The sequence below is a fragment of the Penicillium crustosum genome (genome assembly GCF_028827405.1).
Source record: "Penicillium crustosum strain IBT 35664 chromosome Unknown utg000002l_segment0_segment0, whole genome shotgun sequence".
NCBI lineage: Eukaryota > Fungi > Ascomycota > Eurotiomycetes > Eurotiales > Aspergillaceae > Penicillium > Penicillium crustosum.
Window position 1 is genome coordinate 1,453,696 of NW_026623123.1, and position 24,654 is coordinate 1,478,349.

General features: G+C 47.3%; 12 protein-coding genes across 12 annotated transcripts; 6 read left to right on the forward strand and 6 right to left on the reverse strand.

The window, feature by feature from the left end:
• Window positions 1–360: 360 nt before the first annotated feature.
• N7487_004063 (rRNA-processing FCF1 family protein) lies at window positions 361–1,114 on the reverse strand (the record flags this gene model as incomplete). The annotated part of the gene is made up of 4 exons (XM_056871810.1): window positions 361–442; window positions 506–859; window positions 923–988; window positions 1,044–1,114. The coding sequence occupies 4 exons, from the start codon at window positions 1,112–1,114 to the stop codon at window positions 361–363; spliced, it is 573 nt and encodes a 190-aa protein (XP_056729530.1).
• Window positions 1,115–1,323: 209 nt separating this feature from the next.
• Window positions 1,324–1,755, forward strand: N7487_004064 (uncharacterized protein; the record flags this gene model as incomplete). The annotated part of the gene is made up of 3 exons (XM_056871811.1): window positions 1,324–1,359; window positions 1,482–1,501; window positions 1,563–1,755. The coding sequence occupies 3 exons, from the start codon at window positions 1,324–1,326 to the stop codon at window positions 1,753–1,755; spliced, it is 249 nt and encodes an 82-aa protein (XP_056729531.1).
• N7487_004065 (S-methyl-5-thioribose-1-phosphate isomerase) lies at window positions 1,719–2,931 on the reverse strand (the record flags this gene model as incomplete). The annotated part of the gene is made up of 2 exons (XM_056871812.1): window positions 1,719–2,346; window positions 2,411–2,931. The coding sequence occupies 2 exons, from the start codon at window positions 2,929–2,931 to the stop codon at window positions 1,719–1,721; spliced, it is 1,149 nt and encodes a 382-aa protein (XP_056729532.1).
• A 610-nt stretch (window positions 2,932–3,541) lies between these two features.
• Window positions 3,542–3,904, reverse strand: N7487_004066 (U4/U6-U5 snRNP complex subunit LSM6; the record flags this gene model as incomplete). The annotated part of the gene is made up of 3 exons (XM_056871813.1): window positions 3,542–3,564; window positions 3,633–3,746; window positions 3,799–3,904. 3 exons carry the CDS (start codon window positions 3,902–3,904, stop codon window positions 3,542–3,544), a joined length of 243 nt encoding a protein of 80 aa, XP_056729533.1.
• Window positions 3,905–4,572: 668 nt separating this feature from the next.
• N7487_004067 (small ubiquitin-related modifier domain-containing protein) lies at window positions 4,573–5,767 on the forward strand (the record flags this gene model as incomplete). The annotated part of the gene is given in 2 exon segments (XM_056871814.1): window positions 4,573–5,402; window positions 5,416–5,767. 2 exon segments carry the CDS (start codon window positions 4,573–4,575, stop codon window positions 5,765–5,767), a joined length of 1,182 nt encoding a protein of 393 aa, XP_056729534.1.
• Window positions 5,768–6,020: 253 nt separating this feature from the next.
• N7487_004068 (RNA methylation protein TRM112) lies at window positions 6,021–6,721 on the forward strand. The gene is made up of 3 exons (XM_056871815.1): window positions 6,021–6,295; window positions 6,394–6,583; window positions 6,652–6,721. The coding sequence occupies exons 1-3, from the start codon at window positions 6,110–6,112 to the stop codon at window positions 6,654–6,656; spliced, it is 381 nt and encodes a 126-aa protein (XP_056729535.1). The 5' UTR covers window positions 6,021–6,109; the 3' UTR covers window positions 6,657–6,721.
• Window positions 6,722–7,089: 368 nt separating this feature from the next.
• Window positions 7,090–10,774, reverse strand: set1 (histone methyltransferase SET1; the record flags this gene model as incomplete). The annotated part of the gene is made up of 4 exons (XM_056871816.1): window positions 7,090–7,193; window positions 7,248–10,040; window positions 10,097–10,572; window positions 10,629–10,774. The coding sequence occupies 4 exons, from the start codon at window positions 10,772–10,774 to the stop codon at window positions 7,090–7,092; spliced, it is 3,519 nt and encodes a 1,172-aa protein (XP_056729536.1).
• A 1,397-nt stretch (window positions 10,775–12,171) lies between these two features.
• N7487_004070 (uncharacterized protein) lies at window positions 12,172–13,221 on the forward strand (the record flags this gene model as incomplete). The annotated part of the gene is made up of 1 exon (XM_056871817.1): window positions 12,172–13,221. The coding sequence occupies one exon, from the start codon at window positions 12,172–12,174 to the stop codon at window positions 13,219–13,221; it is 1,050 nt and encodes a 349-aa protein (XP_056729537.1).
• A 681-nt stretch (window positions 13,222–13,902) lies between these two features.
• Window positions 13,903–15,525, reverse strand: N7487_004071 (uncharacterized protein; the record flags this gene model as incomplete). Its single annotated transcript, XM_056871818.1, has 5 exons — window positions 13,903–14,439; window positions 14,493–14,603; window positions 14,657–15,168; window positions 15,240–15,432; window positions 15,493–15,525. The coding sequence occupies 5 exons, from the start codon at window positions 15,523–15,525 to the stop codon at window positions 13,903–13,905; spliced, it is 1,386 nt and encodes a 461-aa protein (XP_056729538.1).
• Window positions 15,526–16,521: 996 nt separating this feature from the next.
• N7487_004072 (EGFR-like transmembrane domain-containing protein) lies at window positions 16,522–17,412 on the forward strand (the record flags this gene model as incomplete). The annotated part of the gene is made up of 1 exon (XM_056871819.1): window positions 16,522–17,412. The coding sequence occupies one exon, from the start codon at window positions 16,522–16,524 to the stop codon at window positions 17,410–17,412; it is 891 nt and encodes a 296-aa protein (XP_056729539.1).
• Window positions 17,413–18,154: 742 nt separating this feature from the next.
• Window positions 18,155–19,232, forward strand: N7487_004073 (uncharacterized protein; the record flags this gene model as incomplete). Its single annotated transcript, XM_056871820.1, has 4 exons — window positions 18,155–18,499; window positions 18,556–18,649; window positions 18,702–18,781; window positions 18,858–19,232. The coding sequence occupies 4 exons, from the start codon at window positions 18,155–18,157 to the stop codon at window positions 19,230–19,232; spliced, it is 894 nt and encodes a 297-aa protein (XP_056729540.1).
• Window positions 19,233–19,543: 311 nt separating this feature from the next.
• On the reverse strand, window positions 19,544–23,324 carry N7487_004074 (uncharacterized protein; the record flags this gene model as incomplete). The annotated part of the gene is made up of 2 exons (XM_056871821.1): window positions 19,544–22,834; window positions 22,899–23,324. The coding sequence occupies 2 exons, from the start codon at window positions 23,322–23,324 to the stop codon at window positions 19,544–19,546; spliced, it is 3,717 nt and encodes a 1,238-aa protein (XP_056729541.1).
• Window positions 23,325–24,654: the final 1,330 nt, after the last annotated feature.

The following is a 24,654-nucleotide window of genomic DNA, read 5'->3' on the forward strand; positions in this document are numbered from 1 at the left end:
GGTGGTCACTATAGATGGAGAAGACATAAATATGCCACTGTATAACCTTGCCTGAGAAGCCCCGGGTCCTTCAAATGATTCATTCCATTGGCACATAGGTTTAAAGCACTAGAACCAGCCCTGGGAGGAGCGGTGCTGCTGGTTCTCGGTGCAGTCATTTTGTTTGGTCGGATACAGTCGATTGACGGCATAATTTGGTCTTGCGTGTTGTGATTGGTTGTTTGCCTGGTGTCTGGAAGCGAAAATTGTTTATGCTATTTTACAACTTTCTGGCAAAGAAAGAAACGGAAATTTTTGTGGGTATCATGTGTGGTCGCAATAGCGACAGACGACTGGCGGGTAGGATGTCGTTCAAGGCGCTCATTTTTCGGGGGCATCGGGAAGTCGTTCAATCACATATTTGCCGCGAGCGACACTCATGATGGGTGCTCCAGGAATTTTGCTAGTACAGTTATTAGAATTTGGCTGGTACAGTGGGAATGGCGTCGAAATGTAGGTTACATACCGGATACGTCTCTTGAGATCACGATCGTTTGTGGCGATAATGTAGACACGGTGCTTGATAACACGGTCGACCAGACAGTCATCGGCATAGGTTCCCTTATGGTCACACTTAACTCGCTCGAATCGAGGGTCCTTGGCTACACGAAGGGCAAGTCGGTATTTCGGGCCAAGCTTCTCCAACTCGGCAAGTACGCAATCGGTGACGATAGGGATACATTTGGCGTACAAGCAATCGAGCATAGTTGGAATGACCTCGAGTTTGTGCTGAATAGTGTGGGAGATGAAATTGGTATCGACCAGCACAGAGTATGGGGGGCGAGGGCCGTGTTGAACTGGAAGAACATTGACGAAGGAGCTTGGGGGCTAGAAGCGGAATTGTCAGTATGGTTATTGCGATAGTGCTACACAATATCCTTACGCCTCTTTAACGAGATCATCCTTTTTGGCCTCTTTGCCTTTCTCGGTCTTGTCTTGATTTTGCTTCCTATAACCGCTGTTAGCAAGTTGCAACAAGGCTGTGTTTCATGATTGTGACGAACAGGCGATTGTCGCGCATGGAAATAGCTCTCTTGGCCAGCGCATACTTGCGAGTCTTCTTTTGAACACCCATGATGACGAGACGTGGATGGTACAGTAGTGATAGTAGTGAGGAAGAGGTTTTTTTTCTCTTTTCTTATCGGGGAATCTATCTTGGGTTCGGGATGACTAATCGTGTGGATGGGCCCCGGGGACATCCCGCTCGTCACCTGCAGGCCCGCGGACAATCTTGTCTTCAAAACTCCCTTGTACTCAGCAATAATACTCCCTTAAACGCTCATTATGTCCAAGCCGGAGGCAGACTTTGATATGGCGAAAGTAAGTCCTCCTACTTGGGCGCTCGCAAGCAGCATCTATTTCCTGAACTATGCTGCTAGGCAACATTGCCCCTCTTACATCTACCAACTGGCCCAAGATTGGATAGCTAACTCATAATATAGGCACTCGCAGATCTCGCAAAGTACGTAAGCCCACTTATAGCTTATATCAATAAATTCATGATATTAACGTCATATATTTAGGGGTGAAATGACTGCCTCCGCCTTGGAGAATCATCTCAACGCAATTGAAAGCAAAGTCGATGAACTCTTGGCATCTTTCGAAAAGCAGGGTACTGCTGCAGCGGAGGCTACATCTGTCGATGAGACAGACCCAAGTCAACTGGGCACAGATCAGGATCAAAAAGCAGAGCCATCAAATAGCCCACCCAAGTGATACTGGCCATCGGCTCCCTTCTCTACAACTCCAATCTCTGTGATAATCCCATCGATCAAACTTGCAGGAGTAATGTCAAATGCCGGGTTCCAGACATTGATCCCTGGCGCGGCAATTTTCACGGTCTCAATCGCAATCTGGTCGGTGGCCTCGGAGCCCGCACGGGGACCCTTGATGCTGGTCACTTCGGATGCTGCACGTTGCTCAATGACAATGTCCTTTCCTGATTTTGTGGCCATATCGATTGTTGTGAGTGGCGCTGCGACGAGGAACTTGACACCGTGGTACTTTGCCAAGACAGCCAGGGCATATGTGCCGATTTTGTTGGCTGTGTCACCATTTGCTGCTACCCTATCAGCTCCCACCACAATTGCATTCACACCCACTTGGGTATCTGCGAGCAAAGCGGCCGCCATAGAATCCGTGATGAGCGTAGCTGGAATTTTGTCGTGAACCAACTCGAAGGCTGTAAGGCGAGACCCCTGGTTGTAAGGCCTAGTCTCTGTGCAATAAGCGTGACGTAGGATGTTTTTCGAGGCTAGCGAACGAACCACGCCCAATGCGGTGCCATATCCAGAAGTGGCGAGAGAGCTAGTGATTTAGGGTTAGTGATAAGATACGACGGATAATGGATAACGTAGTAAATCGGCCCTACCCAGTGTTGCAGTGAGTCAACACAGCAACTTCTGAATTTCCTCTGGCCGCATGAGTGGCGATCCATTCTGCGCCATTGTGCCCAATTCTCTTGTTATCCTCGAGATCCTTTCCCATCATATCCTCCGCCGCCTGAATAAACGCGGCTGCGACTTCTTGGCCAGTAGAGCCCGATTCTTTCGTGCGATTGACCACTATGGTCTCCAGCTTGCGCGCAGCATCAGCGAGATTGACGGCAGTTGGCCGACTCGTCACAAGATAAGCAAGCTTCTCTGTGATATACTGGCACACCTCTTCTGATGATTGTGAAAGTTTGTCACCATCCACAGCAGAGGTTAGTTCCGAGGCGAGGGCAAGCATTGCGACGATAGCGATAGCAGGTGCCCCGCGGACTTTCATATCTCTGATTGCGTGCCATCCATCTTCTGTAGTCCGAATGGGAATGTATTCTTCGACGAAGGGAAGCTGTAACTGATCCAGGATCTCAAGGTTACCCTTGCTGAACTTGATTGCTTGTAACATCTTCGCAGGTGACGATAAAAAAGTTCCGAAGACCTGGGTGAGGCGCGAGGAAAGATCTTTAAAAAGTACCGCGGGGACCTGGGAAAGCTTACTTAATCAAGGCCTATCAGGGCTCCGGCCGCGGGGGTAACAATAAAGGTACAATATACTGGAGGTACAACCTGTCCGGGGACGTATTCCCAACCTTATGTATGTAGGTAAGACAATCAAGCTGTAGCGGGATAAAATGCCATGTATTACTGCGCGAATGCACTTTGCGCCATTCAAAACACAAGGTCAAATGGCACATCGCCACATCACCAGAAAATATTACCAAGTCGCTGGGCAAAAAAGATGAGCTCATGGTCATAGGCACCAATTTTCAGCTCAGTACAAAGCAGGGAGAAAAAGAGCCCCCGGGCAAGTAGCCTCCATAACCCCAGGCCCGCAAGTCTCGCCAACTACATCATAAGAAGAGTTGGTCAATCACCGCCTAGGCTAGTATGCTGTCCCCCTATTAGCTAGAAGAATCCAAATCATTGCGGTGGCACTCAAAGCGCGCATTTCTTATCCACCTGCAAGCTGTCATAGGTGGTCCCAATCGATAACATCGAACAGTGTATTTTTGGATTTAACTGGAAGAGATGTAGAGTACTGTAGACGCTGGTCAGAAATCCATCGCGCAAGTCATACGATTGGAAGAAAAGAAAGCGTTGACGAACCATTATTTCCACGCACGAAAGCATCGCCGTAGTTTCGTCGTAGTTTTCCGTTCACATATTCCTCCGTCTTCTCGAGGGCAATGTTCATGTATCCATCGACTGATTGCAATTCACCTATAAGCGCATTAGAAGGGAAGCCATTGGAAATTCAAATAGGAGCCCATACCCTTGTATACCACTCCGGAATTCAGCTTCACGATCACAGGCGCACCGATGATCTCACTCAAGAAGACAGAGGGGTCTTTCCCTTCGGAAGTTGGGGCGTTCTCCATATTGATGTTGTAGTCTGAAATTTATTAAGTGTCAGCTAGAGCATAGTCCAAGGGAAAAAGGAGAGACGTACCTGGTTGAGATGTGCTTTAAAGTAGGGCGGAGGGATGAAGCATTCGAAAGTGAGAGACCAGGAAGGCGGTGAGGGTGTAGACTATCGCAAGCGGGGCGGGATCCGCTGATAAGTTTTCGTAGGGAATCGTACACCGCCCTTAGATTCTGCCGGTACTGCCGGTCATAAAATAGTGTACCTTTTACTGATAACTATGCAAACAACATTCAAAATGTTGAAATGATTAGATTTTGAAAGACACGAGCTAGCCAGAGCTATATGAGGTCAATCCATAAGAAATCGAGAAAATATAGGTCTTACATTGTCAAATATTCCACTTGACAGAAAGAGCGCTAAGTGCACTTTTAGTAGGCGGTAAAAAGGACGGTGTTCCTCGAGGTCCCACTGCACCTATTCCAAGTCCGGAAAGATGTGATGCATGTTCCCTTCACTTAACTGCCAATTGTTTGGCTTATGTCCAAGGCTCTTGTCGTGCATTTTACTCTCCCACTAACATATCACTGATTGTAAACAAGTGCCCCCACGAGTCACCTCTAAATCCGTTCAGTCATCCTACCATACTTGCATGTTTGACCACCAATTCCGGTTCCAAGAGTCATGAGCTTTTTCAAAAAGCCCTCATGGGCAATCACGAATACGGAAGAAGCCAGCACTGATTTTTATCGACGATCAGAACAGACGTACTCTGATATTATTGCTGCGAACCGTGAAGCACACAACAAACCGAAATCACCAGAAATTCCAGAACATACCGAAGACACCAAAGATACTGAGGATACCGAAGACCCAAAACGAGAGAAGCGGCGCCGAGTTTCTAGGGAAAAGAGGAAAGGGCGCGATGATAGCAGTCTGGTGCGAGATGTGAGCTGCGAGGTCGGTAGCAACAAAATTGTGCTACCAGAGCCACAAGAACTCTCGGTTTCCCCTCATAATTCCTCACCCGAGTCAGTCAAGCCCGTCAAACAACGCGAGACAACTCAGAAATGCAGCTCAGAAAACCACTTGCCCCAGTCACCGGAGAAAATCAGTGGTCCGGAGCCACTAGATGCTCTGCCAGTTAAACCAGTGACTGTCCTCGCGGATGACTCGGAAACTCGAAGCACTCAACCTGTTCAACCTCCTCGACCTATTCAAACTCCTCTGCCTGTTCAACCGGCAGAAGTCCCAGCGGATGACCCGATTGTTCAGATCTTGATCTCATCTGAAATTGCAAATACCAAACCATTACTTGTCCATCGCAAAATGTCACAGCGGCTAAGAGATGTGCGGTTGGCATGGTGCAATCGCCAGAATTTCGATCCCCAAATACAGGCATCAATCTACCTGACCTGGAAGGGCCGACGTCTATTCGACGTGACAACTTGCAGGAGTCTAAATATAAACCCCGGGAAGAACTCTGCGGCGATCCCTGGCATTGATGATGACTCGTTTGCAGACCAGAAAGAGCTGCGCATACATATGGAAGCGGTTACCGATCTACCTCTTCCGGTTAATCAGCGAATTACCTCGCCTGATAATGACAAGCCCCCCTACAGCGTCGCAATCCCCAGAAGATGACCAGGGTGAGCCAATGAAACTTATTCTGAGGAGTCCTGGATACGATGATTTCAGAATCAAAGCAAGAAAAAAGACCCTGATCTCGCGACTCATTTCTGCTTTTCGAGACAAACAGAATATTTCTGTGGACCATGATATCTTTCTCCTGTTTGACGGAGACAAACTTGACCCGGATTCGTGCCTTGGCGATAATGACATTGACGATCTAGATCTAGTGGATGTCCAGATCAAATAAGTCGTGTTGAAGGATCCGAACAACTGAATAATAGATAATGAAGGCTAATCAAAGTTAATCAAGTCATACAGTATGAATCTAGGAAATTTGTCTGTAAGACAATGTATATACAATTTCAAAGTAAACATCAACTGGTATAGTAGTCTGGGTATCCATATCACATGATATCCGATAAGCCGTGGGGCTCTTTTTTTTCTCCCTCGGAGGGGACCACCGACGTTATTCATAATCCTTTGAATTGATATCCCGTCTAGATCCAATCAATCTCAACATATTGACCAAGGTCCCCAGAACCTTCGCATCGAACAATCTACCAGCAATCCCCGCCCCAAACCCGCCACAATGAAAGTGATCACCGCCAATTTCGTGACATGCGCCGTGAAGGATTGCAAGACATCACCAGCCTCATTCCCATTACATTTCAACGATGCCGAGCTAGAGCAACAGGAACTGGATTTCCAGCCCGAATTCATCCGCAACGTCCTTCCCCGCATTGACTGGGCAGCCCTGCGCACCATTTCCAACGAGGTATGAACAACAATCCAACCCCAACATCCAACGACAGTATACCTAGGTATCCAGCATTTTACCGAGAATTACAAATAAACTAACACTTGCGCTCTTAGCTTGGATTCCCAACTCTTCCGGACTCGAAACCCGAGGGCGAGGCTCTCGACAACGAGCAGACATTGAAGGACTTGCACCGGTTGCTACTTGAGACGCACGTCACGGAAGGGAAATTGACCTGCGGAAACTGCGGTCATTCATATATGATTAAGGAAGGAATTGCGAACTTCCTTCTTCCAAGCCACCTTGGTAAGAAATATCCGTCTTTTGTTTTTCTTCTTGGCTGTTCGTTTTGCTAATATGAGGTCTCTTTCCAGTCTGAACAACACAATCCCACATGCGCTTTTCACCCAAATTGCTTCGCAAATCGATACCCCAGGGCTAGGATGCGGTTTTTGAGAACCAGTCTCTCCTCTTTTCCTTTTCCTTCTCTTCGAAAAAGTACCCTATGCAGTGGCACCAGGGTTATCAGATATCTGAGTCGAGTTCTTCTGGGATTTGACACATCTACGCTCTCACATTGCTTTCTAAGAGGACTTTGCTCCAGGGCCATGACTCGAAACGGAAAACAGGCGAAATTCTTTTGGAATTGGTATATTGTACAAGAGAGTCTGTAGTTTATGAAATCACGATTGCCATTGATAAATGCGTCAATGCTCCCACGCTGAAAACGCCAGCCTAATTCAACGCCACCCGGTAGAAGAGAGCCAAGAAACCTCCCAAAGAATTTTGTTGAAAGATCTTGGAAAGTGGGTTTAATTAAGGAATCCCTTGCAGCCCGTTGAGCCACAGAGACAGGGGATTCGATCGTCGCTGTCCCACTCTCTTTCGAATTTGTAGTCGTATGTAAGCTCCTCATCTGATAGATTTTGTTAGCATGTATTTTCCCATGAAGCAAGCGCAGTTCACGAACCTCTTTCGATATCCCTGAGCGCATAAATCACAATCCGTTTGCTGCCATCGACCTTGATGATCTTAGCAGTGCAGTTGGGTGTACAGCTGTGATTGATAAATCGCGCAATTCCTCCTCTCTTTGTGGCATCGATGACGGTGTTCTCGTCAATTCGGAAGAGATAACTGCTGCCGATTCCGCTCTTCAGGTATCGTCTTTCTCTCATATCGGCAACTTGCTGACGCACTTTCTCTCCGACATACTCGATGATCATGTCATTTGCAGTGATGTTTTCCTCAGCATACAAGCCCCAATTATGAATGGCAGAGCGAGCGAAGCGCACAGGCTTCTTGCGCTTCTTAAGCTGATTAAATCGAAGAACATCTCCTTCGCCGTTTGCAGTGGGAAGGGCTTGCTTTTGCGCATTGATGTCTGCAATGAGCCGGCGGTTGTTGACTCGCGTTGACCGGGATGTCGATTTTGATATTGTTTTAGCGGCGGCAATCCTGGCAGCTTCCGCTGCTGCTGCTTGTGGATCTGCCTTTGCATTCGCTTCACGCTCCTCACGAGCCTTCTGAACCTTGATCCGATGGGGCAGATATTTGGACTTTTCTGCCTCAAGAATCCTTTTGCGACCTTCCGTCCGCGCAGCTCCTGTGGTATTCGGCACATAATAGCCAGGAATACTGATGGCATTCTGGGTTGTGCCAGTTTCGAGACCATTGAGAGCTTTGATCTCCTTCTGTTTCCAACCCCATGCAGCAAGATTTTGAATAATCGATTCTGACTGATCCAGTAGGATTTCTCGCAAAAATCGCAGATCCTCATCATCCTTGACCAGGTGTTGCCAACCATCCAAATCAAGCACCATAGTTTCATCGTCTTCCACCGTAGCCCGGGGCATATCCTTGGAAACGCCCCATTCAATCTCCGTTTTCGGCTCATCAATAGGTTCGGCTTCCCACGTTTCGCTGATGGAAAGATCATCACCATCGGGATGTTTGTGAGAGACAAGCTCAGTGAGCTGGTCTGCGGGTTGATCGTGCGTTGGTAATTTGTCGTCATCCTCTGCGAGATCATCGCCAATGGCCGCCGGTGTTTCCAGGTCTTTAGTCCCATCCTCAAGTCCGGCGGTTTCCGAGTCAATGCCAAATAGCTCATCCTCCTGTCGCTGCCGCTTTCGTGCTTCTTCTTCATCTTCGGTCAGTCGCTTTCTCTTGCTTGACATCGGAGACACCTGAAGTTCATGAGAGAGATCGCTGATTTGATTTGTGGCATCCAAATCGTCCACATCTTCAGCACTGCGTTCTTCGGCCTCTTGAGACGATCCCATGTCGTCTGACTGGTATCCTCCATCGCGTTCAAACTCCGATGTCGTTGAACTTGCGCGACTAGGGGGTCGGCTCTCTCGCTCATCGGCATCCCTAGTAGCAGGGGTGCGCTGCTCGTCGTCCGAATCTTCATCGTCGTGCAACTGCTGTAAGCGATGATACAAGGGCCGGACTTCTTTCTTTCGTAATGGTTGCCTGCGCCGTTCATCTAGGAAGGCAGCACCCGCATGGTCAAGACCATGGGCTTTTCGGATACGAGGAAGAGCAAGGACGTTCAGACTTGATGATCTGAGGGGGTCTCGGCCGGCAGACATTTCACCTCGAGAGCCAGGGGTGCTGTCGATTTGGAAAACAGATCGTTTTGTACCTTCGGGGTCCGAAATACCCAGTTTTTCCCTCTTAGACGCATGTTTACTCGGTTCCAAATAGTCGTAGAGAGCTGGAGCAGCTATGCGTGACTTCACGTCCTCGAGAAGCTTGTCCCTCAGGTCGCGAATGATGATAGACAATACCTCTCGGCATGGATCTAAATCAAGCGCACGCTGCTTTTTCTCTTCTTCGACATCCAACTCGGCCTCTTTCCTTGTCCGATCCTTTTCGGCCTTGTTTCGTTGTTCGGCGCGAAGACGTTCGGGGCTGGGGCTTCGTTCGTAATTTGGGTTCCCGTAGGGCTGGCTCTCCATATTCATGATATAGGTGAACAAGGGTTGCATGTGGCATAGTCGGTAGCAGCGTTCAGTTTCCTCCTCACCCCGGCGTGAGTTCTCGAAGATGATATAGTAGCCAGTTTTGTCGCAACGAATATGCTTGTACGAAAAGAGCCTTAGTCTCTTCCTCAAGTGCGGAACTGTTGTGCTGAGGACCGGGACGTAACAATGCGCAATGAAAATGTATGGATCGCGTTTAATCTGACTCAAGATGGGAGTTTCTTCGACCAATGATTGTACAACAGGCGACCGAAGACCGGCCCTAGGACCTTCTGGAATAACGACCCCCGGCCGTAGGGATGACCTGCCCGAGGGACCCTTTGGCGCAGTCGGTGGTGGTTCGCTTTTCTTGATCTGGAGATCCGGTCTCGGTTCGCTTGCGGGCGGGAGGGTATTCTTGGAAGCCAGTCGCTGGGACTCGACTGCTTTCGCAGCCATTCGATCTGAGACAATGCTGTCGCGGTCCAGCTCGACCCTAATCCTGCGTGTGCCAATCCGTTGTTCTTTTTTGCATTCGAAGTATGCACGCCGGGCTGCGCTAGATGCTGACGCCGGGCCATTTCCCCGGACTGAAGTGCTATCTTTGTATTTGATCGAACAGATCCCCAGAAACCGGCCGGTGATAGGGTCTGTGCGGTTTTTGATTTCGGCCACATCTCCAAAGCTTGCGAAAAGCGCGCTGATCGGGGCGATCGGGGTCAAAGGGTCAAATCCCGTCACCACAACTTGTATTGGGGGCCGGGGCCAATGCTCGTTGCCACGTCGTATGACCATGGCTTCAAATTGTAAGGCGCGGGTCGGTATTTTGTCTTTTGTTTGCAGCCAGATCCACGGGTATAATTGGCAATCGCACGACGCGGATCGGGTGGTGCATCTGCTTGACCATTATTCACGATCTCCACATACTCGGGCTTTTTCCGCTTTTCTTTTGACGAGGTCCGCTTGTCCAAATCGGGGTCGTACACAACCTTGCAGCCTCTCACACGAAGCTCGAGGTGTCGGGTTTGCGACTGAGGGGTCGGAGGGGTGTGGATTGGAGTGATGGAAGATTTGGTGATATCGGGATTCGGCCTGGAAGAAGTACCCGGAGAACCTCCGCCTGCGATCTTTGACTGTGAGGGACTAGTTAATTTGCAAGGGGGTGATGACTCCGCATTGGTGAGCGGTGTCAGTGTATCGATGTGTGATGAGATGGGAATTGCCGTGGGTGGTGGAGGTAGCCCATTCCGATCCTCCACGCTTTTCGCCTTAGCGGGAATGGTCAATTCAAGCTCGTTGGGGACCGATGGAGTGCGAGCTCCCCCTCGTCTGTATCGGGTTTGAGAGGTGTCCCAACGGCCGCGGGTGTGCTCGGGGAAAGAGACACTGGACAATCCGGGGTCCTTTCAGAAATTTGATCACCCTCGACATGTAATTTCCGTCTTTCCTGCGCTGTCTTGAAGCGCTTCTGCTGAAGGACTGATGGGGCGGTGGGGAAAAAGTCTGCAAAGCCAGCCGAGGCGCGTGACATGGTGAGAGGTTGGCTACACGCCAGAGACCGTGGCGCGATCAGAAAGCAGCATCCTTGACCGTGGTGATTCGGCTATTGCGAACACATGCGACCGAGAAGGTCCCGGCACGGCAGAATTGAGGAAATTGAGATGAAGGGGTTTATGCAGGTATGTCGGTTTCAAGGAAGAGATGAGAGAACAAAAGAGATCAGAAGAAAAAGGAGGAGTGGAAAGCGATATCCAGCTGTTGAGTTTGCGGAGGTGCGGTTACGCGCAATTCAAGAGTTTGCAGGAGACTAAGACGCGATCGAGCGGAAGGAAGTGGAATGGTGGGGACGCGGGAGTTGGGAACTTCACGCTTTCAAGGGATATGAACTCCTATAAGGACAGAAAGAAATGGGATCACGGGTGAAGTGGATAGAATGAATATAATTAGGTATGGAGTGGTGAAGTTCAAGTTCAAGTTCCCCGGGACCATTCTGGAGCCCTGGAGTTCACATTGAATGATTCAGCAAGGGTTTTTTTTTTTTTTTTTTTGCCCTGAAAGGGGACCCCAAGTGACCTCACCGCGACTTAACTATTCACCCAATTAACCCCTATAAGGGAGGTACCTAGTAAGTATCTTTTGGGCATTCATTGAGGAAATTAGTTTGATCTTGCAATATTTTTTTTCTTATTGGAGATGATGGTTGATAGTGGCCTTGAGACTGATCTCCTTAATGGACTGTAACACAAAAAATAAACCGCAATCTCCATATATTGAATGGTTGAATCATATACCTAGTCTGATATATACATTCGCTCTATTGCATTTTAGGGACTCTTATGGGTGCCGCTTTATGAGGCTCACGTCCTAGGTACCAAGGGTTATCCAGTCCACATGTGACCCTTATAGACCTACTATACGCATTTGAGTGTATACTCATTCTATTCTTCACCTATATCCCTTACTATTCAGTATCACCAATCGAATCAAGATGCTCAACAGAAGTCAGACGTAAATAGTGATTTGTATTTACTTCTTTTATAACTACAATATGAGGACCTGTGAAAACGACGCCCGACATGGCTCCCCTTTTCAGCCCCATCTAGGTGCCCTCTCTTTTTCGTTTTACCTAGCCGGGCACCTATAAGATGCCTCTTCTCCCCTCGGTCTCTGTGTTCTCAGTTTCTCCCCATTCCCAGCCCCGCAAATTAACCAAATCCTCGCCGTAGTCATTCGATAATGTTTTCCTCCCTGGGGAAGAAATGGTCCCGGAGAAAAGAGCGGTCCTTGAGAAAGAAAAGAACCATGTTAAGTTCGAATTTGAACTTCGGGGATCTCCCCATCGAATTACTGCAAGCAATTGCATCTCACCTACCGCCAGAAGATCTGTGCTCATTTCGGTTGTCTTGTAAGAGCATCTACGAGAACACCATGTACACTTTTCGCTGTACATTTTTCAAAAGGATAGAGACAAACCTGTCCCTCAAAGGCCTTGAAAGGGTGGCAGCCATAGCAAACGATTCAGAGCTAGCACCACATGTTTATTCCCTGGCTGTGAAATATGTCGCCAGGCCAGAAGATAAACTTGGAGAAGGCTTAGCATGGAATCGACATTCCTCCGGCTATTTACTACTGGACGCAGATGTTCAGAAATGGGCCGAGGCCCTGCGCGGTCTAGTGAACTGCACATCATTTCACCTCATTCGGCAGGGCTGGTCTGATAAAGACACCTGTCTCGATCACTTCACATCCACTGATATCATAACACTGATTCTCAATGGTATCGTCAAGGCTCATATCCCCGTCAAAGAATTCCTGGTTGATTTCATACCGGAGCGTCGCGGAGGAGCAAACGAACTCGATTCAAGACGTCTTAATATACCTGATCTTTGGAAGCCAGAGTTCATCGCTGTTTGGGCCAACTTGCAGGTTCTCCTGCTGAACTTTACAATAGAAAAAATTGGCATTGTTGACTGGATTGACCCAATAGTGCGGCATGCAACTGATCTGCGTAAATTGACAATCTTATTCGATGACGGTTGGGCAGCACGCGGACTTATTGAACGCCTTTCTTCCCTCGACACGACTTCGCAGCTGCAGGAACTCACGCTGAAAGGGGTGACCGAACCAAAAACCAACGAAGCGAGCTTAAGCAAACTATTACACAACTATCGGGACAGCCTTCGTGTCCTCGACATAACTCGGATAACACTGGAGAGCTCAGGCTGGAAATCGATACTTAGAATGCTCAGCGAGTTTCCTGTACTCAAAAGCTGCTCATTCAACATCCTGAAAGAAGTTTGCTGCGATATCCAATTTCCGGTTGCGTCCGAAATCCCGACAGTAGACGAGGGCACAGAGTTCACATTCCGCTCTCGAAAGCGAAAAGGCCGAACCTTCAATACCAGGGTCAGCTGCCGGGGACCCAATACAAAAGCTATTATCCGAAGACTTGCCGACTCAATGGAGATAGTCCGTTAAAAGACAATGTCAAAGGATCTAAGATCTTAAATGGTAGTTATGATTAGGTAAATCACACTGATCAATTTGCCAAGCTAGACCGGTTGAAAGAATGAGTAAAATAATTTTTTGTTTAGAAATCAATAGATTGTCTACCTCGTCGCCTCATTACTCTCCCATGCAAATTGTTCATCCTCATACCCAGCCCCCAGCACTTTCAGTCTCCAATTCTTGCTTTTCCACTTTCTTACTACATTAAATTGCTCTTCTTGACCAGAGTGCTTTTTGTTCAATCTTATCAGAACTTTGAGGCTGTCACTCGGTTCAGTTGCCCCCCTCCCGTTTACATCCCCTAGGGAATCAACTAGGATCAGATGGAAACGTGATGTAAGCCCAGCACTATAAACAAATTAGCATCATATCAAACCATTAGCCCTCGGTAAGTTTAACATACAAGTTAGGAATATCAATGTTAAGGACGGAAGTGTCCAAGGCGTTGTCCCTAGGTTCCCTGCCGCATCGGTTAGAACCATCGTGCTGAGCAGTGTAATAGCCAGGCCGACAAGAATATTGGCCCCGATACTAATATACCGCATAAGCGAATATCCATATCTGTGTGATAATAATGTGAGAACGCCAATTATCAAACAGACCAAGCCAACACAGACGCAGAAGTATCCTATAAAAAAAAATTGGTTAGTACTAAAGATGGAAGAAGAAGATTGCAGAATCAACGGCAGTTGTATAATTACCAAAAGTGAGGTTGAAGATTGACACAATCGAGTCTCCGTATCCTGCAAAGTCCGCCTCGGCGATTTCCTTTGGAGGTTCCCATCCGTAGCCTTCAATGACCGTTTTGGTCATTTCCTTTACCACGAGTTGGAATTCTGCCAGCGTCTCCTCTTGCGTGGTATTGGCAGTAGGCTCCAAAAGTGCATGCAAGGACTCTTCAGCCTCGTTAATCACAGCCTCTGTGGAGGGGAATCTCTCATAGATGGTATGGACAGTCTCATTCAGGGTAATGAGCCTATCATGTAGTGAGACCTCTCCTTCGAAAATAGCTGTCAAGTTAAAAAGGTCTCGAACGACATGAGCACACAGTAGAATCTGATTTGTCCCTTCCATCATGAGAGCAAGGGCCAGATGGAAAGGAAAGTGGAGTAAAGACCATATTTGCTGGTTGACGGAACCAAACGGCTCCATGCGGACATTATCGAAATATAGTTGATATACAAGATACTGTCTCAGACATTAGTATAGCTGCTTCATTATCCAGCGGGCTGGGTTCTTACAATAACCAGCACCGCTGATATAATAGAACCAATATCTGCGGAGGTGAATCTGAGGTCAAATGTCTCAATCTTGATAATGGTCTTAGTCAGGCCGATGATGCCCTCGCCGAGCTGTTCAAATCAGCCACTGCTTCCGAGTGTAAACACGGGAATGGGTAACGTACGATGATCAAGGTCAAACAAGTCAGCCTCTCTATGAGATGTGTCCTCTCAAACGACATGGCTTCCCACTGAGCTGCAAGGGTCAAGTTGACCCCGACCTCCATCACAGCAACTACATACCAGCCAATGTATGCGTCGTAAGCTGTACGTCGGTAGAAAGCAAACGATAAACCGAGATAAATGAACACGGCAACAAATAGGGACGCCATCACTGCTATCAATGGCAAACGGGTGGCACGATACCTCCAGGTAAAGAATAGAGTTGACCCATATTGACAGAAGAGAACCACCCGACTCGCCATCAGGATGAGTGACAGCTGCTGCAGAGGTCCCCATCCATCATGTTCCATTAAAAACTCTGGTCCAATGATCGCGAGTCCGACCATAACTCCAAAATGACACGCATGGGCGACACGTTCGATGATGCTGTCTGTAGCGAACCGGACATCATATAAAGTGACTTGAGCCCAAGTGAACCATAAGATGCAGAAGAACCCGATGTAGGAGCTTAGTTCTAAGAGAGAGAGAGAGAGGAATCGAGTTAGCCTATTGACCAAGAGTCCGGAGAGGAGATCTGGGACGGACTTTGTAAACTATTGATCTCATGAGTATTTGTAAAAGAGGTCAAATTTGCAACAAAGAAGAGATCAAAAAAGAGCTGAATGTTGGAGGTTGCTTCATAGTGCTCGAACTGTGGATTGTCAAACAACGTCTCGTCTTGGGTTGTCAGATCGGCCACTTCGTCGACCATTTGACCTTGTCGATCGCTTGCCTTTGACTAAAGCTGGTTAGGGCTCCAAACATCCATTCCAAGTGCACAGTCATATATATAACTTACTAAGGGGCTTCTCCATAGAGGTAAACCACCCATTGCTTTGAACAGAGATATGTGGGATTGACTCCGTATAGTTCCTTGGTTGTTGCATTTTCAAATCCGAATTACATGTATACTTATATTTATTCTATAATGGAAGCTATAGTTAGGAACAATATTCAGACATGTATACTCCGTACTCCTTCCTCTGCGCCATGAAATCTACAAAGAAAATACGACGAGGGTGTTGAACGAGCGAGCCAATGAAAATGCCCAGCAGTCAGCTTTATGAACCCCAGCTCAGCCTCAGACAACAGTTGATCACAGCTGATCTGCCATTGATGTCCCCAAAAAGCTTAGTTGCAAAGCCAAGTGGAAATTTAAGTTTTTAAATCTAAGCCTACGACACGTTCAGGGTTTTACGGGGAATTCCAAATACTACAACTTGGACGGAGTACTCCGTATAATTGACAAATTTCCTCAAGGCTTACTGCGTGTTCCCACTTTCGTCCCTAAGCCTCAGCCGGGTAGCCCTGGAGGTTGCACGGCCCCTCGTCCCCAGTCCCCTTTTCTGGCCCCCGGAAGCCTGCAGGATCCACTCCAAACCCTAAGTTGAGATGGCGGCCCAAGGGTGACAATTGGATTTTCCAATTTGAAGGATCAATAGGATTAACAGGGAAATAGGAGAATAATGTCCAGATCGTTTTCAATCTGATTACGTTTGTACTTCAGGATTGTGCTTACTATATCCTCCTGTTTGTACCGATATTTACATGGACTTCTCCAAGCGTTTACACAGGATCGGCGGCCAAAATCACATCTTAAGATTAGTAGGAGATTTTACATTCCACTATTTCTGCTGTGATCCAATTATAATGATAATTAACTCCTCATTCCCGTCCTATTCTCTCACACTAACCAAGCACCGACAGGCCTAGCTTGCCAATGGCGGACCCTTGTGCTAAGACTGATAATCTCTGCTGTTATTAAAAAAGCCAATCCCCTAAACCAGGACGTCAAATATCCTCCATTGCTCTTGCTTGGCATGACACGATGACTCTTCACGGCATCAGTATCATCAGTATGGCCCTCGCTATGGCCTTAATGATACTTGTGGCAGCGGCCACAACGCCACAATCGACAAACGTCGACATTCTCTTCCCGGCCCTGCACGATATGGACTTTAACAACGTGGAAGGAAGCGTCATGAGCGCTGATGCCACAGCCACCACATATCAGATTGACTGCCGATCTAGCGCGACCAAGCAATGTACCTCTTCCGGTTATCTCTTGCCTCAGACTCTCACTGCCGGTCCGTCCTTCCAGAACTTTCATTACGATGTCACCAGCTTTTGGAACAAAACCATCTTCATCGTTACCGGGACTTTGGACTGCAACATGACCGGGTCGACGCTCGGTGCCTCTTGCTACTTCTCGACCAGCACATGGGTCTCCAGTGGCACGACAAACACCTCCTCGGTATTTACCACGAGCGCCTCCATATCTTCGGCCAACTTAAAATATAATACCTTGGCGGTACCATCGGGCTTGGAGAACCTTCCCGTCGAAACCGCTGCCACGAATGCGTCCCCCGGTCATACCGGGACATCAACATCCAAACCAACGACAACCGCCGCAACGACCTCAGAACATCACTCGTCCTCGAAGGCCTGGATTGCAGGCCCGGTGATTGGCGCCGTGGCTGGCTTGGCTTTGGCTACGGTAGCGGGATTTTGGTTCATCAGTCGCAGGCGTAAGAGCAAGGCTGATTTTGTGCACTGGAGTCCAACAGAAGGGACATCGGAGGCTTCGGGGCATCCCACATATCTGCCAGTGCAGGGTACTCAAGTTTCAGAGCTTTCGAGTACTCAAGTTGGGGAGCTTTCAGCCAAGGGTACACTGGCAGAGTTATCAGCTCCATCCAAGCCCCATGAGATGGGGTGAAGAAATAGTGGTGTCGCATATGCTGATTGTGTATATATTTTTGCTATGCCAACATGATTTACAGTGTTATAATAACGTATAAAAGATTATTCCCAAGATGATGTGAAATTCAATTTGCTGATCATGGACAAGATCTTCAACATGAGTGAATCCCTGTTTTTCATCGTAATAAACCAGAGTTACTTGAACTAATGATGGAGGTTTACCCCGGAAATTGCTTTAAACCAAGTCTACTGGATCTAAGCAATTGTCTATTTAATAATAAGGTTTTTCTAACATCTGACACGATGTCTGACAACGAATTCCCGTGGGCCCAGTTCTCGTCGATACGACGTGTCCGAGTCCGTGCCCCCTTCATGTCGCTACATCCTTTTTTAAGTTGAAAAAAAGAATGACAAATAGGGAATTATATATAGAGCCAGCTGATGTGAGACAATTTAGGAGCTAAAGGCTGTGTACCTGTTACCAGAGGCTCTAATTGCCAAGCAGACCAATAAGCTTAACCGGTAAAGAGGTAAGACAGAAAGGCTTAGCTGGGATTTGACTAAACATGGACATAGTCGGATACTCATATGTCTAATAGGTCATTCGCAGTAAAGGCAAAACAGATGGGACGCCTAATAATACTACTATATGCACATAGTTCCAAGGTTATATATAATTACTGAAAAGGTTGCTCTTTCTTCTTTGGGCAAACGCAAAGACAGCAACTTCCGTTCTCTACATCTTATTACTGCCTAATATGCGTGGGCTTCTACTCACACTTGGCTTCTTGGCCGTTGCTATTGCGACAAAGAATACAAACTGCACCGACGGTCTGTACATGATTGTGGCCAGAGGCAGTGAAGAACAAGCAGCTGCGAGTAAGAGTGGACTATTCCCTGCGAACTCTGGGAGCCCTGGGTATCTGGCAGAGCTTATTGCAGCGCAGATCAAAGACTCCAAGATTATGGGAGTGGAGTACCCTGCAACGCTGAATAACTATATCCCGTCAGAGAATGAGGGGGCGAATGTTATGCTGCAGCTGGCAAATGACTACCATTCGTCCTGCCCGGGTTCAAAAATGGCCCTCTTAGGCTACTCGCAAGTATGTGACAATGGCATCGCGTGAATCACTGTTGAGGATGCTAACCTGATTATTAGGGCGCTCAAGTAGCCTCCGATGTCCTTTGCGGCGGCGCTGGTGGTCAATTCAACCATAATCCACCGCTATCACCAGATATAGTTAAGAACAGTGGTAACTACCCCTAAGATCTCTCGATAATACGTTCAAGCTGACGCATACTCAGTTATTGCGGCCATCTTGTTTGGCGACCCAACGCACATTGCCAACACAACCTATGATCGCGGCACAAGCATTCACAATGGAGTAAGCAGTCACGCCGGTGCTAAACCTAAACCCTAGTATTCTTGGACCAACTGACGTTTCTCGCTCTGTTAATTAGATACTCGCGCGAACGAACAACACCGTGTGCAGGGAGTACAGTGACCGCATGGCATCGTGGTGCGATAAAGGCGATGAGTTTTGTGACGCAGGCCATGTCGATGGGATTCATGAACTCTACCTTCAGAGATACAACACAACTATGGTTCAATATGTGGTGGAAAGATGGCAAAACTCGACAGTTTCGTCTGTTACTACCACGGCCACATCCACAGGCTCCTCCACAATTTCAGGGACAAGTGGTGTGTCGACCAGCACGCAGACAGCCTCGCCCACAACCTCCGGGTCTAGTCGTCCTTCCACTGGCACGGCTTCTCGGCCTACTATACTGGAGTGGCCTCTGATTTTGCTGTTTGGTGGAATCCTTTTTGTTTGAGAAATGGAATGGCGATGGCCGATACTGCAAATAGGCCCAAATGAGCAAGAACCCTTGAAGGATTCCCACGTCCTCGTTATATAGGAACTATTTTCTGAATAACATCTACTCGATCGGACTGATTGGAACGGCGATACTTCCACGTATAGATACTCGGAATAAAACATGCCCTCGCTCGTCAGCAAGTAGGTATTAGGTATTTGCTCCGATTTGTTCACCCGGTCATTTGACTCGTTCCTTTGAGTCTTACTTACGCTTCAGAACCAAGAATATCAAAATATATTATCTTATCTATCAATCAGATGAATCTGTTAAGAACTAGACCGGTTAAAGATAGGGGTTCTTGCCAATCGCTTTGGCGTGTCCCCGTTGGGTGAAAGATACCCGACATCCATCAAATATTTCACGCTACTCTCCAAAGCCAGAACGGTTTCTTTCATGTCGAAGTGACAGTTCTTCGGGATATCGTCTTGGTCCCCCATAAACTGCCATGTATTCTCCTCAAACCATCTCAACATTGGCATGAACGGATGATCAAAGTCTGCCCCTTCGACTTCAGCTTGCAACAGTGCCATCCATTTGTCATGCTCCATCCTTTCAATTGGCAACCCCATAACCCTGCTCAGTGCATCGCAAAATGTGGAGACTCTCACTCCATCGGTACAACGGATTGCTTCTGATGGATACATTTCCGGCTGCAGGAATACATCCGTGATGAGATTGGACACTTGGTCCACACCTGCAACGGTGAAGTAGTGAAGGTCCTCACTGACGGCTTTCAGGCGTATAATTGTGAAGGCAAGTCGCCAAAGGAAATCTTCCGAGTGTGCAATTCCTTCTTTCTGCGACCCAACAATGAATCCTGGAATCACAGTCTGTGCTTTTTGGCTTTTGATATTCTCGCGATTTAGATGTCTGTTGTACTCGGCTAACAGCAACTGAGACATGAACTTTGTTTGGTCATATCCCGATGCCTCGGAGAGCTTTCTGGCAATTTGATTATGACTCTCTGTCTCTGTTGGCATGTATCCACCGGAGACATAGATCAATTTGCAGGGGGAATCCATTTTCGAAAGCCCCGAGAGGATTTCGATGGTGCTATTGATGTTGACTTTCTCGAGCTCTTCATAGCTATCCATCCAGTTAACTCGAGCACCATTGTGAATAATGCAGTCGACGCGTTCGGTACTCTTCCCTGTAAACAGTCGGTGCCATTTGGACTCTTCCAAACCAAGCTTTGATCTGCCTAAATCGCCTGTCCAGACTTCAATGCGATCTTGATAGTCTGGCTGCCACCATCGACCAAGCTCGCCATGCTCTTGGACCTTTTTCCGCGCCTCTCGCTCATCTTTGGCGCGAACAAGTCCAACCACACGCCCGATTTCGGGATTCTCCAAAAGAGAGCGCAAAATTTGGCTGCCGAGGAATCCGGTGATAGATGTCAGGAAGACGGTCGCTGAGCGAGCCTGAATGAAATTGAGCTTCGGCTTCAGTTTCACGAGATCGGCAATCAGATTCCTGGAATCACCGTCTTTTCTTTCCAATTTAATTTTCCCCGCAAGACCGTCTGCAATGTTTGAAACAGTCACATATTTATGCAGGGTCTCGATTTTGAGTTTCTTCTGATATCGTCTCCGGATCATATTCACCAGTGTCACCAATTGCATGGATGTGAGGCCAGTTTTGACAAGCGAAAAGTCTCGTCCCCGTATGTAGGCTGCAAACTCTTCATCTTTGGTCTCTACCATGTCTGCAATCATATTGCTGATCTCTATCGCCATGCCCTTCGTCTTTGGGAGTTGAGGAAACTCGTCACTCAAAGAGCCACCTCTGCGACACTTTCGTATGTCTTTTTGGCTCATCTCTGAGAATTGACGTCGAAGCTTTTGTCGGTCAATCTTCTTAGACAAGGTGTGCGGCAATGCATTGATTTGCACAAAAGCACTCGGGATCATGTATTCAGGTAGAGATTCACGCAGCTGGTCCGATATCTTTTCAGCTAATTCAATTTGCTGATCGCTTGTTTCAATGAATGCAACAATCTCGGAATCGATAGCTTCATGCTCGGATAGAACCACCGCTGAACGCCCAGTCTTAAGGCATGAATTAATCGCGTTTTCAACCTCTCCGAGGTCAACACGCAAACCTCGGATCTTGATATAGCCCGTTTGACGACCCAAAAGAATCACATCGCCAGTTTCATCAAACTTTCCCAGGTCTCCCGTGCGATATACACGAGACCCTTTCATTGGAGGCATGAAGGTAGCCCATTCCAGAGATGACGGATCAAGAAGGGCTTGAGCTTGGCGATCGGGGTCTTTGAGGTACCCAAGTGCGAGGTACGGACTCTGTATGAGTAGTTCTCCTTCCGCGCCGAAAGGCATCAACTTGTGCGGATTGGAAGGGTCCGTGATCCAGCATGCAACATTGCCGATTCCCCGTCCAATATTCTTAGGATTATCACCAGCTTTCATTCCCATTTTCACAGTGTCCCAAACTCCAGCCTCGGTTAGTCCGTACATGTTGTTCAATTGAACGTGTTTGCCCCATGTCGACACAATCTCCGCTGTTGGAGCCTCCCCTCCAAGTCCAAGACTTCGGAGGGTTGGGAGATTTTCTGGCCGGATTTGTGATACCATTGATGGAGTAAGCCAGGCATGTGACACACGCAGATTGTGCATGGTTGATTCGAGGTCACCATTACGCTCTTCCTGGGAGACCATGCAGAGACATCCACCAGCCGCTAGCGGAGCAAACACTTCCAGTATACTGGCATCAAAAGCAAGACTGGCAGACTGCATGAATCGGGTGGAAGTACCAATCTGAAGTTCTTCGATGCATTCGAGAAGACTGAGAGAGACTGCTCCATGGCCGTGAATGACCCCCTTGGGGACTCCTGTGCTGCCAGATGTGAACATGAAGTATGCTGGTCTCGAAAAATCGATATTTATATCTTTCTGCCAGTCTTTTGGGCTCTTGGCGTGCTCAAAATGCTTCGGTGTAATTAAAGTTGCTTTAATGTCTTTGAATTTGTCTAGAAGATTTTCCTGGGTCACCAGATACCGGATATCAGCTCTCTGGACAGTTTGTAGGATCCTTTCCAATGGAGACGACGGGTCCATCGGAGCATATGCAGCGCCTGCTCTCAATATTCCGATCATGATGATAATTGTCGGAATGGATCTGTCCATGCAAAGACCAACAGTGTCTCCGGGATTGACGCCTTGGTTCATCATGACCTGACAAATGGCAGCGGATTGTTTTCCAAGGTCCTCGTATGTGACTCTCTGTGTGGTTGATTCCATCGCAATGCTTTCCGGGCGTAGGGAGCATTGTTTTGCGATGAGTGAATGCAGACATTCTGCACTAACGTTTTGTTTGCGGTTGATGGTGTTGATTTTGCGCAGTCTTTCGATATCGAATGAGGTTACACAGTTTATTTCGTCGACTTTGACAACAGGCATGCACGATAGAGCTTTATGTATACTCTGGAGGCTTTTCAATATGGCGCACGGTTTGAGCTCTGGTCTTTTGAGGCCGTTGCTGTATACATTTGCCATGATGCGATCTTCTGAGATCGCAACAACGAGGAGCAATTCAACCTGGAACGACTGTCAGTTCTACTGTAAGCTAATTCAGATGTAGAAAACACCGCAGACTTCATACCTCAAGTAGGTCAAGTGTCTTGAGTGGAGACTTCATTTGCTCCTTTGACAACACCAAAACAGCCGTCCTCTGTTTTGTGCTAGTGAGGCCTCCCCAATCAGTGGTATCAATCGCATGCGATACCGCATCTTTCAGTTCTTCGCTTGTAATATCACCATCTGTGGAAATTGACAAGCATTGGCTGTGAAGATCTTCAACAGAGACCTTGGGCTTCGAAAAAGCCTCTTTGTGTTGAGGCTGAAGGTAAATGAAAGTAGGCGAATCCGGTGCGTAGTAGTCCCGTAATAGAACCGACCAAGCAGCCAGTATTGCCGCGTCCTTTCTGTCTGATTGAGACGTCATCTCGTCAAGTGCGGCTGCACGGCAAGCTGAAAAAACACGATGATTCTCATCAACTGCCATACAGCGGTGTTCCGTGATAGTCATCGTGAAGGGTTATCAGTAATAGGAAAGCAGGTTGCTGAATTTCAAGATTAAATCAATTTCTGGTGGATTCCCAGTCTGATGATACTCTGCTTTATATAATTTTGTAGCTGTTATCGAATTGATCTTGATTTTCAAAATCTCCAATTTTTATCGCATGACTCCCAGATGAGCCATAGAAGGAAATTTTACTTGATACAGACATATGCATGCAAGCTCCCCATTCCGTTCAATCAAGGGCTATCATGCATGTGGTCCTTTCTAGACGACTTGGATCGTCACTCCTACAGAGGAAAATAAACCCGGCAACTTAGAACATCCCAATCTGCATCATTTCGTAACACAGATCTCCACCCGATGATCCAGGAATTCCTATCATCGTTCTTTTTCGGCTTTTCTTTCGTACCAAAGTCATTTTTTATCGGTGAAGCATACTCACGAGACTCACGAGCCCTTGCACACGATAGCAATTGCACATCATAGCAAACCCCGAGTGATTCAAAGGTTGATCATTGCTATGGCGATCCTGTTCGGACATCATTTTTGTCCAATCGCACTCGGAGTCTTTCGACGTTGACAGGAATTTTGAGTGATCTGCTATTTTTCAACATGTCGCCATACTCCTTGAAGAATTTTGCAGAAAGTATATTCAACAAGCGCTTGATGTGCCCGGTGATCCTCAGATTAATGCTAGAAGCTCTCAAGTTTGCAATTAGTTAATTATGGCGATATACAATCCAATTGACAAACTGGCAATCGAAAACTCTTCGAAACTTGACTTTATATTTGAGCCTCACATGGTGACATTGAACGGTTATAGTCCTTGGAATCATCTGTGGTCAGTCATTCAAATCTTGATTTTCCTGTTCGCTATGCTCATAGTATTGACAGCGCTAATGCTGTGAACTCTGCAAGGAAGTTATTGTAAGGAGCAATCTGATAGTTATCTATAAATACGTCAATCATTGAACACACCGCTGCCATATATTGCTCGATCTCTATGCAGATATTAGAGTAACTCTCCAATCATTATTGCACACTTGATCAGGATTGGGGAATATTGGTCGGGCTCTATATCTGATATCATTTCGCCATACATTCACATCTTGCGTACCTATGTATTCACTGCGAGGTGTGTAATACAACATTCAAAGTTAAAAAATTTAAACTTAACTAAGAACTATGACGGTCTGTCATTGCTCGAGAGCAACTTAGTGGAGTGGGCAGGAGGGAATTTTTCTTCAATGGCGACTTCTTTTGTATCATTGGTCTATAGTGGGAGAATCACCGGTTCCCTTGAATCTGTACGTGGAATTGCTTTGATATAAGTTAT

Coding starts and splice junctions, on each gene's coding strand:
- N7487_004068 (XM_056871815.1), top strand. CDS start 6,110: ATGAAAGTGATCACCGCCAATTTCGTGACATGCGCCGTGAAGGATTGC. Junction 6,296..6,393: donor TGCGCACCATTTCCAACGAG/GTATGAACAACA, acceptor TTGCGCTCTTAG/CTTGGATTCCCAACTCTTCC.